This window comes from Zeus faber (genome assembly GCF_960531495.2).
Source record: "Zeus faber genome assembly, chromosome: 2".
Lineage (NCBI taxonomy): Eukaryota > Metazoa > Chordata > Actinopteri > Zeiformes > Zeidae > Zeus > Zeus faber.
The window spans coordinates 24,444,725-24,464,891 of record NC_137189.1 but is presented as its reverse complement, the minus strand read 5'-3'; the positions used below and the strand labels follow the sequence as shown (position 1 = coordinate 24,464,891).

The 20,167-nt window shown below is 43.1% G+C and overlaps 2 protein-coding genes across 2 annotated transcripts in view; both read left to right on the top strand.

Annotated features, from left to right (window-relative positions):
* Nucleotides 1–427: 427 nt before the first annotated feature.
* nus1 (NUS1 dehydrodolichyl diphosphate synthase subunit) lies at nucleotides 428–8,043 on the top strand. Its single transcript, XM_080019542.1, has 5 exons — nucleotides 428–903; nucleotides 4,015–4,146; nucleotides 4,428–4,580; nucleotides 5,549–5,648; nucleotides 5,951–8,043. Exons 1-5 carry the CDS (start codon nucleotides 528–530, stop codon nucleotides 6,039–6,041), a joined length of 852 nt encoding a protein of 283 aa, XP_079875668.1. The 5' UTR covers nucleotides 428–527; the 3' UTR covers nucleotides 6,042–8,043.
* Nucleotides 8,044–11,406: 3,363 nt separating this feature from the next.
* The window catches only part of slc35f1 (solute carrier family 35 member F1), a 28,923-nt gene continuing 20,162 nt past the window's right edge, over nucleotides 11,407–20,167 (top strand). Inside the window, exon 1 of the mRNA XM_080024220.1 lies at nucleotides 11,407–11,582. Coding sequence (XP_079880346.1) covers nucleotides 11,470–11,582 — 113 coding nt within the window. The 5' untranslated portion in view covers nucleotides 11,407–11,469. The remainder of the gene's footprint in view (nucleotides 11,583–20,167) is intronic.

The following is a 20,167-nucleotide window of genomic DNA, read 5'->3' as shown; positions in this document are numbered from 1 at the left end:
TCATTGTTCAGAAAGAATGTAGTCGTCCATCTGACAGGAAAAAAAAAGCAGAGGCACGTCAATCCACGAGAAGTATTTGAGGCTTTTAAATTGCAAAGATTTATCCTTCGGTGGCGACATTGTCATATGTTTTCGTAACGTGTTTTATGAACATGGAAAAAAAACAAAACGTACACCCTTGACCTGCCGCGATGAAACACTTCTGTTGCTGATGCGGACCCGGCTTTCGCCACCAGGTGGAGGTATTTTATATTGCTGATGTGCGTTCACTTCCGGGGATCGCTGTCCAATCAGCGGGCTCCGTGTAATCAAATCGGGGTTCAGAGGTCGAGGGTCGCTCAAAGGTGGAAGAAAAAAAAAAAGATGGTGGCCGGCGAGCTGGGCTGTTGGCAGCGCGATTAATGGCTCACGGCGGAACACTCGAGGATTTCTCCACCGATTAGTTTGCTTCCCTGGAATGTTGCTCTATCGCGGCTCCTGATCGATCATTTTCGGAGGTTTTCTACTCGGGGAGGGACGCGGAGTAAATGGCGCTGGTCTACGAACTAGTTTGGCGGGTCCTGCACGTCCTCCTCCACATCCACAGAACGACAGCGACTTGGCTCCGCGGGTTACTTCGGAACTGGAACGGACAGATTCTGAAGCGGATGGTGGCCGCCCTGCTCATGCCCGTCACCCTCGCGGGGTTTCCGGGCCACCGCAGCAAGCTCGCCCCCGCGAACGGCAGACGCCCCCGCGGTCGCTGCCTCCGCTCGGTGGCGGACGGCGGCTCTCTGGAGAAGCTGCCCCTCCACCTCGGCCTGCTGATCGTGGAGGAGCAGCCGAGCTACACCGACATCGCCAACCTCGTTGTTTGGTGTATGGCAGTTGGTATATCCTACGTCAGCGTGTATGATAACCACGGTAAGCAAGCGTTCCTTTTTATTTCTTCGATCAATGATGTGGGGCTCAGATCGCAGAACTAATAATGTGTGGTTAGTTATGCGCTGCACGTCTCCTAGTTGTCTTTCCTGTATATTGTAAACCACAGAGACACTGTTCCGTTTAAAAAAAACATACGCGACGTGTACCAGCAGATAACATTTAATTGGGCCAAAAAGGTTTGTTTGCCTCCGTGTGGATGATCAAAAGACGTTTTGCCAGCATTGCTGCAATGTCAACAACAGAGGTGAGCTCCATTTTCATTCACGAGTTTATTCAATCAGATTACATTTGATTAAATAGTTATTAAAATAATCTTTGAACGTTGAACGTGATGTTAAAATGAAATAACAATTTATTAGGGGGGGCTGGTGTTACAGCAGCAGGAGTTGATATACCAGAAACTAGAAAAAGACCAGAAAGTTAAAAAAAAATGGACATAAAATATCAATACATATCTATAAACAGAAGTTAACAGTAGTAGGAGTATGCCAGCAGTGTGTCATTGCAACATGCAATGCTGGCATAGTAGTGTCCATAGCCATAATATACATTTTGCACTGTATCTGTCGTCTGGTGGGATAGCAGACAGTATAGTAGTGAAAATCATGTGGCCTAATAATAATAATAATAATAATATTAAATATAGCAGCAGGCAACAATACACAGGGTCAAGTTTAGTCCTTTTAGGTACGTATGACAGTTTTCCGGGTTCTGTGAAATGCAGCACAAGTTACAAACACCGTGGACTTGCGTCTGGACCAATCAAAGCGCACTTATGTCACTTTTATGTTTTAAGAATTACGATCATTCCTGGATGAAGAAAAGGTTGGTTCCTCCAATGGTTCTTAGAACTTCCTGCGGTGCGAAAATGCCTTCTTTGAACGATTATAGTTTCCAGGGTTTTGCAAAACACAGCACGAGTTACATTTTTCCGAGTTTCCTTTAAACACAGCCCGGGCAATGTTCAGATAATCAGGTGCGGAAATTGTCCGGAGGTGCCCTTTCACACATGTAGCACACAACCGGACATTGTCTGTGTCAGACGTGTTTACACCTACCTTGAAATACTCTGGTTTAAGCATGCAGGAGGCGGGATGAACGTCTGGCGCCCGACGCTACAGAGTTTTACAGCACACCCAAGATGTTGTACGAAGCCACCAACTTATCAGTAGTTGTGACTTTTTTTCCTGTTGATACTCCATGTATTTGAACGTATATGCAATATAAACGAAAGAGTGGAAAAGAATATAAAGGGAAGCAGAAAGGAGTATGAAGGAGCTACACTCCGTGCACGCAGATCCGCACAAAGGTAATTTAAAAAAGTTTTTCGAGGGATGAAGCTTAGACTTATGTAACTTAGGATGATGATGTCAGAAAGTGGTCCGATCCTGAAACTAATAAAATTACGACATTTTTTCACAAATCTCCTCCAAATGTAAATTGATATTGCTCAAAGCTAAATGACGACAAGTCTGAAACGTCCTGGTTCTAACAAGACCACAACCATGCAGTATCTGTGCATTCTGCCGTTGTTGTGTTTCAGATACTTACAGCCTGAAAAACAGAGAATAAAAAAAACAAAAACGCCCTTCAGGCTAGACCCCTAATGATAAGCATTCCGATCCTAACGATAGTAGTATTAGTAGTCATGGTAGTATCGTACCACTAATATTAGGGCTACAGCCCGCAGGCACTGTGTTTTAATTTAAGATGTAGGTTATTTTATGTCTCCTTGTGGAACAAAACAAGTGCGTATGGAATGAAACCGTGTGGAATGGGAACAGTTTCGCCGTGACTCTGTCCCCGATCACCCCCTCTCCGTGTGTTATGCGCAGAAAATAATCTCAACAAGTTTACGAGTCGTGGCCTGTTCCTCCGTGCACCACCTCCACACTGATTTTAGTTGTTTTATTTGGAGGAACACGGTATGGCGATCGGGGCGCACGGAGAGCCATGTTTGCCTTCACGTCCGGACGCAGAGGATTCACACATTATATATTTATGATTCCCCTTATTTATAATTCCTCATTGAAATGTTATCCCTGTGGATTTTGTAAGCCTCTCTCTGTTTTATCTTGCTTTTGTAATGCACACTGACGGGGGGAAAAGAAACAATAAAAACACGACTGCTCAAACTGCTGAAGAATCTTAGTTGATTGGCAGGTTTCTGACTGATGATTCGACTCGACTTTCAGGGGGCAGCCCTAGAAAGATGCCAATGAGAATTTACCATTGTTAACAATGACAGGACAAACTGGGCGGTTGAGATTCTTATTGTTTGTGTATTAAGCATATACTGTACCTGTGGGTGGAAGAGAGAGACAGGTTAAGTGTGATCAGAGGAGTTAGTGTTATCACAGCTCTTGCCTGACTTGAGCTGTTCCTTCCCCTCTGAAGATTAAAATTGTGAAACGTATCAGATGAAACACAAAAAAAATTTGTTCAGTTACTGTAATAAAAGCTTTTAAACATTTGTTTGTCACATTTTCATTCTTAAGCTTACATCTAACTGCATAGTATCTTAATTACTCAAAATATAAGGTGGCAACTGTATTTTCAGTTTCGGCAACCAAAAGCTGATGTCTGTTTGCCAGCCTGGCAATCACATTTAAAAGTAAATGTTGAGCCCTGCGGAGGAGCCGATGCCACGTTCGAAGTAAACTCGGAAAATTGTAACTTGTGCTGCATTTCACAGAACCCGGAAAACAGTAATACGTGCCTAACACGACTTAACTGGACCCTGTCTATTGCTGCTTGCAGCTATATTTTATAATTATAACTGCAAAGAAAAATGTTATTCATATATTAATATGCAAGATGGATCCAAAGAAATGTTGCTTACAAATCTAATGCTCTGGGAATTACTTCACATTCACCATGTCTGTTTTTATTGGTCAGCAGTATTTGGAACACAGTTTAACAAACAATAGCATTAGTTTTGATGTTTAAACCCATGCAACGTACTATATATATTTTTAAACCTAAACAATAGTAAAATATATTATTTTTTTCTTTTATATTCTTTGTTTAGTGATTATTTGGAATAAAATATGATGGCTTTAGTAGATGTTTCTGTCTTTCAAATTTCAGGAGTTTTCCGGAAAAATAACTCTCTTCTCCTGGAGGAGATTGTAAGGCAGAAGCAAGGCCAGCTGGGTCCGGATAGTTCCAAATACAATGTGGAATTACTCAGCAATGGGAACGGCAAGCACCATCACCAGGGTATGGATCCATCATGTATCTCTTTATTGTGCCTGGTGACCCATTAACGAGCCAAATATCAAAACCATGATGTCTGACACAAGTAGCTGTGTGTGTGTGTGTGTGTGTATGTGTATGTGTGTGTGTGTGTGTGTGTGTGTGTGTGTGTGTGTGTGTGTGTGTGTGTGTGTGAGATGAGGGAGATGGAATGGACGGAGGTAAAGAGTTGGGATGGGTTACCTAGAAGGCAGAATGTGTGTTTATCCCTCTTGTCTTGAACGCCTCATGTTTTTGCTCCACAGTCCTGTCCTGCCAGCCTGTGGTGAAGGTTCTGTCTCCAGAGGATGGGAAGCAGAGCATCGTGCAGGCAGCCCAGCAGCTGTGCCGTGCTGTGGAGCAAAAAGAGAGGACTTTTAGTGACATCAACGTCCCCATGCTAGATGCGCTGCTAAGAGGTGAGGGCTGGCTTGGATTGTGGCCAAGAACCCTGTGACAATAGTAGGAGCCAATGGGCACACCTCTCAAATCGCAACAACACGTTCAAACAAGCTGATTGGTTGACTTGTCCAACTTGCTGTCGGGAGGGGGGTTCAAGCTCAAAAGAAAATTTAGCAAATAGAAGTGCATGTTGTGGATGAGGTTCGAAAGCGGATTTCTATTTGCATATCCATATTTTTCTGGTCTAAAGTTCTCTTCTGTGTTTTCTTTGTGGTTCACTAAATGTGACACTGCTCTTCAGTGGACACGTAATGTTATACACAAAATCCATATTTCTCACAAAACAAAACAATGTATGAAAGCAAACAGTCACTCGAACATCCGCTCGCTGATGTGCAGAATCAGAATCCAGCCTTAATGTCTCTTGTGCGGCTGAATGGAGAGGTAAAATTGCAAGTCACCATTCTTTCCTTCAGTTTATAAATACAAGTAAATAGTAAATAAGAAAGTAAAAGAATTAACAGTGGAAGCTCTCCCAGCCCGCTGGTCCCCCCAAACAGTACTTTTGAATGGAGGCGGTGGGATTGATTTAATTGATGAAGGAGCCACATTCTCCATAAAGAGAGAGTGTTTTGGGACAGAATAGACACATTTAGATTCCAAAAATAACATATTTACAAAAGGTATACATTCACCACAGTGAACAAAACCTCTAATTGTAACTTGCAGCCTTAGCTGCGGTGCAATAAAATGGAATGGGGGGAAAAAATGGATCAGCTTACACTTTTTAGCGAGCAGCAGTTTTTACCATGTTGGAGATGCTAAAAGTATAATATTATATTATACATGCAAAGTATAATATAGTAGTATAAAGTATAGTATGATTCTTTCTTAACGGCCACATTTATATTGGGCGTCCTCAAAAGCAAACTGTTGCAACCATTGCATGGATTAAGGAAAGACATTCCTTCCATTTCCTTTTCAGAATCCAAGAATATTCCAGACCCAGAGTTGGTTGTGAAATTTGGCCCAGTTGACAGTACCCTGGGCTTCCTCCCTTGGCACATCCGACTCACTGAGTTCATGTAAGTGTGTGTGTGTGTAGTGTTTGAGGTGTTGAAGTCTAAGGTAGAATATTATTCACTTTTTACCATTTACCGTTTCCACAAGGGCTTGACATTTTAAAACAAAAATAATAATGGAGGTGGCCTTTAAGAAGTCCACTGGCACCATGACGGGCATTGAGGACTCTCCAGGGTGTCAGTGGACACTATGGGTTAGTGTAGCATTGCTTTTGGTTTGGTTTGCTTTTTTGCCGGCACAAGATGATTTTGTTTTCTTCCTGTCTGTGTCTTCTCTGGTTTCTCGACGCTGTGTCCGTCTCCAGCTCCCTGCCCTCCCACATAAACGTGTCGTACGACGACTTGTACGGCGCACTGCAGCGCTATGCCTCCTGTGAACAGCGGCAAGGCAAGTGATCTGCAGCCAGCTTCCCCCCACCTCCGAAAAGACGCTGCGGAACAAAGGAGGGGCCGCTTGGACTGGAGTGGAGCTCAGCTGGGCGGGGGGGGCTCGCAATACAGGGCCGCCTCTTGCCTTCCATCTCGTGGATCATCAACAAAATGTTTACAGTTCAAAGAATCAAGTGGAGTCGCCAACTTTTAACAGCAACTGATTTTGTCAACGGTCTTCATTTTCTGCCACCTGGCTAAACAAGATTCTAGCTTTTTAATCTTAAACACATAATCCAAATTTGCGTAGCTTAACAAGGACCTCTGGTATTTTGTTTTTTTTTGGTTCCCTATTTTATTTATTTTTTTCATTGCGCATTAAAGAAACAGTTTGTTTTTACAGACCCACATATGAAGATTTTCTTTAAAAAAATAAAAATAAAAATCACTAAGTTACTGCTCCTCTTCGTAAAGCTGTTGTGCCCTGTTCAATATGAGTCCCCCTCCCCCGGGGAAATATAAGGATATAATATGACGATATGTTTGCTGTTTTTCTACCCAGACCTTCTTAAAATGTTGGTTCCCATTATATAATAACTGTTCACGGCACGACCTTGCTGAACGCTTTACTTTTGAGAGCCATAATGCCTTGCTGCAGCCTCTCACTGTGCATAGAGACAAGTTTTTAAGGCTTTAACGGTTTGCCCCACTGGACTGCAGCGAAGCACAGATGAGTGAGTCTCTGCAGCAGAGCAGCAAGAGCAAATAGTGAAGCTTGTTGGAAATGCTTATACAATTCTGATTTATCTGAACCAACATTTTGCTAAGGCCTGGGTTGAAACATGATGGATCCTGAAATGTTACCCACAGCATATTAGACATATTTGCGTCCCAGTGTAAATATGTAAATGATCCTAAGTCGCCCTTGAGGCTTGAGTATAAATGCTATTGTTCAGCAGCCAATAGCCCTTCTCACTGGACTATGTTGTTTTTCCAAAACAAAAATGTCCTTATAGAGAGAATCCAGACTATTTCTAGGTCTTACCCAGAATGGTAGCAGGAAATGAGATGCACCGAATGCTTTGCGTGTCTGCCAACAAGTAAGACAATCTCATCCTTCAGTGAGATGGCCTTTAACTGCATTGGATGTGTGTTTGAGGAACATGTGAGTCTTTATTACCTGGCAGTGATGACAATGTCTGTCTTTGCAAATAATATGCTCCGTCCATGTGAAAGAGTCGGCGTCTATGTGTCACGGAAATTTAAATGTGTTAAAATTTTGCCTCTGCTTCGCCTGTCTTGCAGCTGCACCGGGGAACCCTGAAACGGAACACTGTAATTCTAACAGGCTACGTTAAATTAAATAAATGGATAGATCTGATGGAGATTGTCATAGGTGCTGACAGGCTCTTCATCCTCCAGATTTTTTTTTCTCCCCCCCATCCAATCCAACTTCAGTTTAATTTCCAAAGTCCTTGCTATTTTTGTAAATTATAGTGTCTGCTTAAACTGTGGACCAATTTTGGGTACAGATATAGAAACTTTAAGACCAAAACTGCTATTTTCAAACTGAAAGTGTGACATGGAAAGCACTTTAATGAGCTACTGTAGTGAGCATTACTTCACCGGAGCATCACACCCTCAACCTCGTGTTTGGGTGAGGGTGGGATGTCCCACAGAGGTGCTACCACTTTTCCAACTTTCATACCGCAGAGACTCAAGTACATGGTTGAAGATATACTGCTGTCAACCTGAATACTGCATACTGGTTTCATCTGTCTCATCAGCTTCACACATATGTGTAGCGTGGGGTAAAGTGGTTGAAACAGCAGCCTTTTCTTTGCAGGTATCAGCAGTACATCACTTTGAGGTGGCAGAAAAAACAAGTCCATTACCATTTACTGTAGAGTGCCCAGTGAAATGATCATCTAGTAATATGAAATACTATACAAAACATGGAATATACTCAGTAAATAAATGACTATGCTAAAATCTGTTATTTACTTTAAAAATCTTGTAAGAAATTTCTTCTTATACTGGCTTTGAGGGGTGGGACTAGTTTTGACTGACTTCTATGTACAGATTCTTTACTTTCTGTGTGAAACTTGAGCTTGTTCTGATGAACACCGAGCTGTTATCCTGGCTGGTGTTGATCAAAGTAGTACAGCTTTCAATTTTGAACTTGCATGTAAGAGCTAATTTACTTTTTTTTTTTTTTCTGTGAATTTTGAGGAATGCTCACAGCACACCTAGTAACTCAGTGGTTGAAAAAGATTATCATATTGTTATTTGGTGTGAGACTTATTTGGCTAGACTGAGACAGCCTTAAAGTGTGTCCGTCACTACATTAAAACTGAAATTACATTTAATCCACAGTTTATCAAGAAGGTGCATGGAAACTCAAGGCAAAAAAAAAGTTCTGACACCCAAGTCTGATATGTGGCAACACACAAATTTAAGAGTAGCATTACAACCACAGGTTGACAAGCAAATGCCTTGACCAATCAGGCATTTGCTATACCCCAGGATTTTACTGGCTAATATATGCATCTCTTGGTACCTTCTATCTGTGGTGATTTAACGGTCATTCACTGGCTCATTAAGACACAAGTCACTCAGAAAGAGGGATGGGATAGAGGTAGACGTAAATGAGTCAGGCAGCCGGCGCCAGAAATTACGGCGAGCTGCTACACAGCCTGACTATGAATCTCGGACCATGGGGATAACACTACCAGATCCACTGAATTTCAGCCTGCGTACTAAGGCACATACCTGAGAGGAGGGGAAATGGAGACAGTGCCTTGTTCCGTATGTGGGGCTTTGCATTGAACTATAGATTCTCCTAGCCTGCATGGGCTGGTTTGCATTTAGAAAAGTGCTATCACAAGCACGATGAAGGCAACCCCCATTGCTCATTTCCTTTGAGCAAACCCGACAATAGCTTTTCTTTTAGGGTGCACACATCCATTAAATCTAAATGTAGAGGGCAGCACTGGGAAGTCATATGTCCCATTGGAAGTCAGTTCTTTGACCATGCTGGTGTTATAGTTTAAACTTTTCTACAAAGTTAACTATGTCTGACTGGTCACACCAGAACTTGGGTGTGCAAGATTCCATTGCATATCTTTGCAAAGTTGATGGTACTGATGCCAAAGTTCTATAGTTGAGGTAATTGAATTGAACTTTGTGCAAAATTTTGCTCTAAATACTCACGGTATGTGACCTAATTCAAGAGTGCTCTCAGCAATTGGTAGAGACCAGGAGTTTACTTAATAACTTCATTATTTCCTACAGTATATAGAGGCCTTGACTACAGCATGGACGACAACATTTTTCTGCAATGTCATTCTCCATAACACAAACTGATGAAATTGACTTCTGTATTAACATATAACAAGCAAGCGCAAAGAACGCAAAATAAATATTCACTGTCCTAAGTAATATCTGGGAGGCAAGAAGCATTTTTACTTCTTGAATTTGGCCTGTGTATCAGTGGTAGGTGGTCAATCAGTACTGGCAGGCATCCTCCACAGCTGAGCCTCAGACCGTGTCCCCTCCACTCACCAGCACCAGGTATTCACTGATGCACTACATATTGGAACCTAGGAGTGAGTTCAAGTTCAAGAGATTATTTACACCAGGGCTTACTTTGTTACACTCGTATTGGTTTGGTGTTACTCAAAAGTTCTATATTTGAAATAGAAATATATGAGTTTAAAGTAGGCATTTGTATGAATATTGTTTTCACCTTTTAGAATCTGGAGTTGGTCTCCCCCCGGGAGCAGCTACGTGATAGTCCACTGCTCCTAGATAAGGACTATTAGAAGAGCTTCCATATTATGTAGATTTTGTTTCATAACATTGGCAATTTATTCACAGCAGCCCCACAACTGTAAAGGGCAACTTGCAGGTTGGCATACCCAATTAACGTGTGAGGAAATTATGGAGCAATTTGATTAAAAAATGATTTTATATTTTACTTAGAAATACAGCTGGACTCATTTTTGTAATGCAATTAACCAAGGCCACCTAGAAAGAAAAAAAAAATGTTGCTGCTTAAAGAATGGGAGGCCCAACTGTTTACCGCCATAACACACAAAAAGCACAATCAAAGTAAACCCTGAGCGCCCTTACTGGACACAATGCATGAAGAAGTCACTCCCCCTTGGTAAACTGGATTAGGGCTGAGTGCCTCCATTTCAATTGCCCGACTTACTGTCTGGGGGCTTACCACGTTAGGGAGGAAGAACGAGTTTGGCAACAGGGACACTCCCGTGTTCTTGACTTTCCACTTCAAGCACTCATCACTCACAGTGACGGTGTGTGTAGCTCACTCACCCTCCTGAATGGAATGCAGATTTATGTGCTACGGCGGTTCATATGGGGTTATAGCTGTGTTATGGGGGGTGGTGTGGTTTAAGCAGCCCCACCTGTCTAGGGTCTAAGTAAACGTACAGGGTGGCTGTACGCCTGTTGCTCGTTAGAGTAATCAATTAGCAACAGGTGAACCCCCCCCCCCCCACACACACACACACACACTCACACACACGGGAGGAGCCCTTGCCATGACATGTTTTCCATCTGCTCTGGGCTTGTTCCATCTTGCCCACTCTTTACAAAAATCGGACACCTTTCAACCTGTCTCTGTGTCGGAGGGACACAGCCTCCTGGAGACCTGAGCCATAGGGGGTGCTCCCTATGTTGCTCCCTATGTGCTGCAGGCTCCCCATGCAGGCTCGCACCTGGCACCTGGCACTCAATATTAAAACACCTACATGTTTCCTAGATGTTTGCCCCTCTTGCCCGTACAAGGCAAGTTCCTTTTTTATTTTTATTTTTCCAAACCATCATCTCATAAGCCAAAAATTGTAAATCCACGAAAAGAAAATAAAATAAAGCATAATAATAACAATAATATAGAGAGTGGAAACGAGCATAATAGGTCCCCTTGAACGCAACTACACTCCCAACGTGAACCTGAGCCTGCGCTTCACCGGGACCACCACCGCCCCCTAGCGGCGCCGTGAGGAGCTACCGGGAGACAAAGCAGCAGGATCCCTCCAGCGGACCCCACAACGGGCGAGCAGGGGGTGTGCGCGCATCTGTGCAGCGTGTGAGGGCGAAACGTGCTTCCTATGACGAGCCCCAAACTCTTCTGGGGTGGTTGCTGTTGTTTTTTTTTGACAACCGAGGTTTAAAGAATGTCCTCTCTCCCAAGGATTTCTCCTTCCCAGCCGGGTTCCTCCTGTGCGGATGGTTCGATGAGAATGTGACCGGATCCAACGCTCCCTCACAGCCGGAGACACCCCCCCCCCCCCCCCGATCACCCCGCTTCTGCTTCTGCTTCTTCTTCTTCTTCCTCTTCTCTCTGTCTCCGGACCACCACCCCGAATTCACCGCAGAGCAGTGATGCGCCCCGATTTTTGATCGGCCGTCCTATCTCCGCGTCGGGAAGATGATCTCCGTCCATCCGAATCATGTTGTCACGACAACCGAGACGATTCCCAACGACACGGGCGCGTCGCCGTCACCTTCCCTGGACCAGAGGATGAGACGGATTTTTAACAGGTAGGCTCATGTGAACCCCGCCACCCCCCCCCCCCCCCCGATCCGGACAAAATGAACGTGTTGGGATTGGAATTTTTATCTATCTTCCTTCCAAAAATCCGATTGTGTCTTTCGCGGAAGGCATCTTGTTTTCCTCCCTGTTACAAGTTTAAAATTCAGTCCACGTCTGTACGAACGTCATCTGCAACTGCTTTAAAGTGGAAATCCGTGACATTATATATATATATATATATATATATATATATATATATATATATATATATATATATATATATATGTATATATGATATTTATCCCTCTTTGTTTAGTTGGCACTTTTTAAGAAATAGTCAATGTATTTGCGTTATGAATTTGCTCCTCTCTGTGCTCTTTCCATTGTTGGTGACGGGGTCCGCCTCTGAATGGGCACACGCAGTCAGTCAATCCAGCCGTGGTGATTTCGGTTCACCGGTGCATCTGCTTGTTGTCAATAAACTGTCGATACCAACGGGGATTCGCAACGGCAACAAGCTCCCCGGGGTGAAAAGCACATCCCCGGCCGCCTGAAGTGACCAAGGGAAAAAAAAATAAATTTAAAATCAATTGACCAGAGGAAGCTGTAGTTTGAGGAAAGGAACGAGGCCCGCTCCGGAGTGCAGATGAGCGTGATGTGGTTCAAATGGAACGCTGGGTTTTGTAGTGTAATCCGTCCGTACAGACGATCTCATGGGCCGTCACTATTAGGGTTTAGTCTTCAAAGTTCACGCTTTAAGAGTGTTGAAGGCAAAATAACCCGCCGGCCTCGTCATCAAGTGACAAACTGTTTCTCGCCAGGAATAGCACGCGCGGAGCTATTTTTAAGCCTGCCGCCGCAAATCCTTTCTGTTTATGTGTTTGTTTGTAGGTCTGTCTGTCGTAACTTTCCCCACACACCTCCGTCTCTGTGCCAGCCGTGTTTCTTCAGAAGGTTTCTCCAAACTTTTGCGAACAGACGCAGTTTCTGGGGCTCCAAACACTTCCCTTCCTCCCTGCCTCACCCTGTTCCCCGCCTGCTCTTCCTTCCATTGGAGGCCACCCCTGTGACAATGCAGGACTTGATGGCTGCACAGACGTTTGTGTGTGTGTGTGTGTGTGTGTGTGTGTGTGTGTGTGTGCGTGCAGCGCGCATTCATTGCAGCTATACTTTTGATATTTGGAGCTGCCTAACATGCTGTGCATTGTCCAAAATCTCCAGCTCCAAGGTGCGCTGCTGTTCTTGTGCTCTGCTCCTCGTCTTGGTGAATATCAAAGGGTGAAGAGAAGCAAGTCATGTCAAATGCCAAGGCCATTGGTTGTGTGTATGCAAAGTGAAATTCTGTATTGTGCAAAACCCTTTTGATACATACTATATTATATGCATACTGCTTAAGTTTGAAATTCTCCTGGTCAACAGAGGGATGGTGTGATGAGAGAGAAATAGACAAAGTGATGGCCTCAATGAAACGGTCTTGTGTATATATATACGATCTAAACTGGTTTAAGATGATCTATTCTTAGCGTAGCGTCTTGGAGATACTGAGGGAGATTTAAGTATACGACACTGCAGCATAGATCCAGCACACACCGTAGCCTGCTTCCCGCCGGACACGACAAGCTACAACAACAGACCGGAAGTCTGATCGTTCCTACGGAGAGACGAGTTCCACACGTGGAAAGCTGTGACGCGCTGCGGCTCCGGGATGCGATCAAAAAAACTCATGCGACAAGTTTGGATCCGACAGTACGACCGGAAGTGACGTCGGTCTATTTTTTTATTTTTTTATTGTTGGAACTGGGCTTAAAAGAAGTAAATAAGTCACATATTTCAAAATAATGACATCATTCATGTTATGTTGGATGTCCCCATATTCTCTATCAAAAAATATGTTTTTATATAAGGGATTTGTTTGTCTTGCAGCACGCGTGTGTTTGTGTGTGTGCGTGTGTGTGTGTGTGTGTGTGTGTATAAAAAAAAGTTCTAAACTGTCATTCATCTCGCTGTGAGCGCCCCAATTTTTCTCAGTTCACCGGACGGCCACTAGGGAGAGTATCCGACTTTCGGGTACGCCTGTACACATTCAGTGTGAAGGCGGCTTATGTGTTGCACAAGGTGAACATTTTTAAAAATGACTTCTAAATCCATAATATTTCATTTAAGACCACAACCATACTAGTAAAAATGGGAATCGCTTAATAGGCCAAGTAGCACTTGTTTACCTTTCACCTATTGTGGATATTGCTTTTCTACACAATAAAAAAATATCAAAGTGGTTTTAATAAGTTCAGACTTTATAAACCATTGAATGTGTTGTTGGTGGAGCTTGATTTACTGGGTTTGCTGTTTATATTCGCGGGATGGACTGTGCAACGTGTCACACCGATAAAGTCAAATTGCAGATATGCCAAAAGCTAAAAAAAAAAAGCTGCTGTCCTGTTTCAGTGCTTCTCCAACTGTTGAGAGCGAACTATTTATCTATTTATCTTACTATTGACTATTTATCCAAATGAGCGAAGATTAAAACTACAGAAAAACTCGGTGATCAAAAGCTCTCTGATTGGCCAGACACAAAGGCAACGCAAAAAAAAAAATAAAATAAAACACAAAGAAAGAAAGAAATTAGGAGACGAATACAGACAATCCCCTCCTGAAGCAAGTTCTCCAGGCGGTGGATGCAGTGTTATATGTTATATACCTCCACCCTCTGTTGGAGTAGGTGTAGTATGACGGACACCAGAACAACAGATCAAATAGGTTGTAGAGGTTGAAAATTTGATATATTATTGTAGATATATTCGTATGGATGATTAGTTAATTCTTTCCGGTAGATATAGGCGTCCAAAGTTTAATCTAATGTTAACAGTTACAAATCAAATCTACAAATTACAAAACATTTGTCCCTGTGTTAGGGGTGGCTAACCCTAGCCAATGGGATGCTCAGATTGACTATCCAATCAGGAATATCGTTTCACCATCCAATCAGGGTGCCAGGGGGGCGGAGCTATTCTTGCAGTTTTTTTCCTGCACTCTGCCAAGGGGTAGATTGCCTGCGGCCTGCACACTAAAATAATAAAACCAATCAATCAAATCAGATTAACTCCTGTTAATAGAGAGAATAAATGTTAACTAGAATAACTCTGGAAACCAAAACATTGAAATATGACTCTACAGGAGGTGGAAAATCAAGTTGAGCTCCTGAACGTTACGTCACTAGGTGAGTGGCTGCCTGCTTGTTTTTGACCAATCATAGCTCTCTGAGGTCCCCAAAACATGTTTTGAAGTTTTTTTTTTTTGCTGAAAATACCACTCAGATTATGCATTCTAGCCATTATAACATGCCTCTAATCCATTCTGTTTCAAAACAGGCTTGTGGTGTGGGGATGGTGTGGCGAGAAGCCACATCTGACCTGGATCTAGATTATTAGGGTCAGGGTGGCTGCATACCTGTTGCTCATTGGTTGGTCTAACAAGCAGCAGGTAGAACCGCCATCCCCACGAGTTCGTAAACTGGTCTGTACAACCACTACCACTGTGGTAGTTTCTCCTACCACACGCAACTCCAAGTGGCGTTTACAGGGCCCTCCAGCACAGAGACACATAAGACTGTGGGTTGTAAAGACCAGTTTATTGCAGAGAGTTGGCCAGTTGGAATAAGCCCAGGAGCAGATGGAACATGTCATGACATGGCTACTATCCTGAGTGTGTGTGGCGATGAGGGTTTTACCTGCTGCTCGTTAGACCAACCAATGAGCAACAGGTATGCAGCCACCCTGATCCCAATCACCTAGATCCAGGTCAGGTGTGGCTGCTCACCACACCATCCCCACACCACAGGGCTGTTTTTTTGAGGGTGGAGCCACCCTCCCGAGGCCCCGAGTTCTGTGAGCCTTTAGCTAGCTATGATGAGAACATTGTTCCCCGTGATGGTTTCAAGAAATGGCTAGATTGGTGATGTCAGCGTTATGTCGCTAAACAATGAACGTGATGTTGAATCATAAAAGTGTACTATTTACTTTATATTTTGCAGAGATCAATAGCAACAATAGGTCCACCTGATTCCCCCGTGCATGTCACATAACGTTAGCAAGAAATGCATAGACACTGTGTGCTACATTAGCAGTTGTCTAATTAGTAGTCTAATTAGATGGTTTGGTAGCCTAATGTGATGGTTTATTGCCATCATGAAGAATCGCAAGGAACATTATGACGTTACTTATGATAGCTGTTACTTGCATCTATTATGTGCTTCACAGTTCACATACTTGATGAAGATGGTCTCCCTGACATCTCACATCTCACCTCCTCCGTGCATACATCTTTCTACCATGTCTCCAAGCGTCCCTTAAAACATTGGAAGCTGGCTGGGTTGATCATCCTCTGCAGACAGCGCAACTACACTCCTGATCAGCTTTGGCAAATGGGACATAACAAATCCACTTGAGGAAGAGGAATTCCTTGAGTTGATGCAGAGATTAACTTTTCTGTTGCCTGGAATTTTTTATGATTGTCTGCCTTTCACGATAACCGTGCCTTTCACCAAAACTTGCAACCCCCCCTCCCCATCCTTAGGGCCTTACAGACCCAGATGTTGACTAGGAGGGTATAGTGATGACTTCTGACAGTTCAGACAATGGAGTTCTGGTCCCCTAATTTGAGTCACCGATCTCTGACGAAGACAGGACAGCACTTCGATCTGGACGCCCTATCACCTTCAGATTCAGATGGCCACGATCTGTACTTGCGGATGCTGGAACAGATAATATGAATTGTTTTGTACACAATGCATAGACATAGAAAATGTTCTGTCATACCACTCATGGTGCCATTTGTGGCCAAATTTCTCAAACGTCAAGCATAATGTACTATGTTTACACGGACAGAGAACAATTAATAACAAAAATGACAAAATAAAACAATAACCCAGGTACTGGTTGTATTTTGGTTATTCTGTTTAAGCTGTTTACATGTGCATTCAATACCTTGAGTTTCCCTGTTTTCTACAAGCAAATTAGCAGAATATTCCTTTTGACCTGTGGTGTCCTGCCCACAGATAGAACGATACAACTGCAAACATGTATTAAAAGGTGCAACCCTCTTTGGCTGAGCGATATTTGGTTACTTTTTTTGGTAAGTTGGAAAGAAATTATTATTCATCTCCCCAGAAATTAGGATTTACATTCCTCAGTGTTTTTGACACGTGTGTTCCAAGTAATTCTTGCCTTGATACAAAAATGCAAAATAGCCTTGTTTAGTTATTCTTTAATAAACATTAAAAACATGAGCAATAAAAACTTTCTTTCATAAACTTTGAACAGTGATCAACTTTAAAACTTGCAATCACTCCTTTCTGTGGTTTTGTCTGACTGAATTATATAAGTCCAAATCCTGTTTCATTAATGCAAATTTGGAGGGCATCCTCAAACTCCTGGTATGTGGAGAAGTGGGCGGACAGCCGGAAACACTGGAAGCACTGCGATCGTGGGAGATCCACGATTGCGTGACATCCACCTTGAGATGGCCGGCGGGCACCCCCCAGCCCGTCCAAAACTTCATCGTCTCTGCAGATGAAAATTAGTACACAAATATGAGCGCATTCAAAGTGAGTTCTGATTTGGAACCCGAGCCCTATTATTTACCCATGATGTTGGTTGATTGAGCCCTTTCTCAACACAATCCAGGCTGTTCCTCATAGTAGGCAGCCACAAACCAATGCAAAATACAGGGTCGAGCTCCTGTCTGTCGGTTTGATGAAAATCGAACAAATAAAAACTGTGTTTTTATTTGCAATATGTGTGTTTTTTTTATACATAAAACTGTGTTTTTATTTCAGATGGATTGTATTTCACTTCGGTTGCGAATCGGGGATGATAGAAAACTTTTTCCGTGGTCCAGGTCAAAATCACACTTCTTCTATCTTATGTTATCTTACCTTATCTTAAAACCCCAGCATTTTATTGTTAGAGAGATGATCCCTGCAGTGAACAATCCCCTGGTTGCAGTGACCAGGGGAAAAAGCTTGGGTGCTCAATGGCAGTCACTAGATGCAAAAGCACAGGAATTGGACTCATTCCAAGTAAACGTTATCGTCTTCATCTTTATCATTTCACTGTTTAACTTCTACCCTTGTACTTATTTGCAGATCGCCAATTTCACCGTCATTACTTACATTACCACATCCTTACAAACACATACAATTCCCACAAACTGACACCATGGTTCCTCAGTGTAGCAGCACCCTTGAAGAGGCATATACAGATGTTTTAAGTAGAGGGGACTGTTAAATGGGTTTGAGTACATTCTGGCACCATACCCATGTTTTTCCCATTACTTCATTGCTTTTCTTAGCTTCTATTCCTCAGTCCTTTCCTCCTTAACAGCCTCTTACACATTCCCTCAATACATTTGAGGCTGCACGTCTCTTCGCCGCCTCCTGTGTCTTCTCACCTCGCACACAAAAGGGATTGATTTTCCATCTTAGCCTGTGATTGCTACCCCAGCGGCGCTGCCAACTTGAAACCAATTTCAAACACTAAATATTCCGCCCTTCTCAACACCTGTGTCAGGAAGTTGGGTCTTCAATCGAATTGAAGGTTTGGACATTGTGCTGCTAGTCCTCAAAGGTCGTGTTTCATGATCTGCGTGAGTGCTGCACAGCCTCAAACAACATAAAGAATAAAGTATAATATTTAACATGATATATACATATATTTTTTCGAAATAAATTTAAGGGGGGAAGAGATCCTTATGAGGTGGAAAGGTCAGTGCAAGTGTTCTCCAGGTGTAGTCTGAAGAGATGGGTCTTCAGTATGCGGCAAAAAGATGGGAAGCGATTTAGCCGTTCTGACAGAAGGGGGGTTTATTCCACCCTTGTGGTGCGACTTCTGAGTCCACGTAGCGTGAAGAGCGGTGACAACTGCCTGAAACAGAACTTCCGCCTCTTCCCTCGCAGGGATCACGCGTATTCTGCGGATGCTGTAGAGGGAGAACCTGCAAGGTCGGGACGTGGCAGCAAACTGAGCAGAGCAGGAGAGCTTGTTGTCCAGCAAGACATTGGTGTTCTCAATGGTAATGGAGAGAGGTCTGTGTGAGGGCAGCCTTTCCCATGGAGAAGGAAGAGCGCCGTCTTGTCAAAACTGAGCTTCAGGTGGTGTCTGGACAAACACGGGCTAATGTCTTGAAGACATGCAGAGGTGCGTGTCTCGATTTGTGTTTCTGAGGGGAAGAGAGCACTACCGGAAGTGAAGCTCTTTTGGAAGATTTGACACTTAACGAGTGAATGTAAAGAGAATTGTTCAATTTTCCGACCCTTCGTTCGCTTGATTCCGTTTGTTTAAGAGTCAGAAGAGAGAGTTGGTTTGGTTCTGAGTTGTGAAGAATCATTTAATTCTGTTCAAAATTATTTATTTGGGCAGAATGCAAAGTGTAAATCAGCCAAATCAAATCAGAAGTTTTTCTGTGGGGCTTGCACATGCGTGACTCGCAGCTCTCCTTGCAAACGAAATCCAGGAGTTGCGGCTCACGGATCTCGTTCGCGAACCAGTTCAGGACTCATTACCTACCAAACAGTTTGGCCTCACTCTTCTCTGCGAAAGAAAAATGAGAATTTAGAACAAACATGCTTGCATCTGCGTATGGGGCCAGGAGATGCACATTCTCACTTGCACAAAATCCCCGTTGTTCTGCCGCTTCCTGCATATATGACCCATTACACCACTAGTGAAGAATACACTCGCTCTCTCTCTCTCTCTTCCTCTCTGTCTCTCCCTCTCTCTTTCGCATATTCACACACAGGCTTATTCACAGCTTGATTGCCTAGGGCAGGAATGGCATGTAACAAGTTTCTCTACAAGAGAAGAAGATGAACAGTGCTCGTTGTATTCTCCCTCTCAACTCAAGTCCATCTTTTCTGTCTCTCTATGACGCTTGTCCTTTCTGTTATATGGTCCAGCTGGCTCTCTTGGGTTGAACTTGAACAGTGTAATAATGTAATCATTGTATCGGTGTAGTTTAATTTCAGGCTGTCTATGTAAGAGATTAAAGCGGACCACATGACTTTGAATTAATTTGAGCGTCACATTTTCCATCAGAAGAAAGTTGACAATTTGGTCAACAGCTTAGAAGTTGGAGCTTTTCCAGCTGTTCCCAACATTTTTTGACAACATGATGATGTTAATAACCTAAGCTGATGAGAGTCGAGGGTGAAATTGTGCATAGATGTAAGCAGAAGTTGGACTTTTTATACTTTTTTTGTAGCTTACATTTCCGGTCTACTTTGAGGCGTAAAACTTAATTTGCCCAGATGGATTTTTTGCACTTTCCAAAAAAAGTCAGATTTTAAATTCTGTGATTTTATTGCAGCTCGGTTAAGCTAAAGGGATTAAAGATAAGCCAAACTTAAGCTAAAGTAAACCTAAAAATAAAAGCCAGGGTTAGATACTCCAAGGCATCGGTCAAGATCTGGAGTTGGTCCCCAAGCAAAACAAAATTCAGTTTTTACAAAATAAACAGTGAACCAACAGGGACCATGGTAAAGTGAAAGGGAACAATGGAGAGACGTGGGTGACACTGCAATTTTGCTTTGTTCAAATTG

Bases quoted from the DNA above. Each gene is read 5' to 3' on its own strand.
- nus1 (XM_080019542.1), top strand. From the start codon at position 528: ATGGCGCTGGTCTACGAACTAGTTTGGCGGGTCCTGCACGTCCTCCTC. The intron at 4,581-5,548 runs GTGAGGGCTGGC...TTTCCTTTTCAG, and splicing joins GCTAGATGCGCTGCTAAGAG to AATCCAAGAATATTCCAGAC. The intron at 5,649-5,950 runs GTAAGTGTGTGT...GTCCGTCTCCAG, and splicing joins ATCCGACTCACTGAGTTCAT to CTCCCTGCCCTCCCACATAA.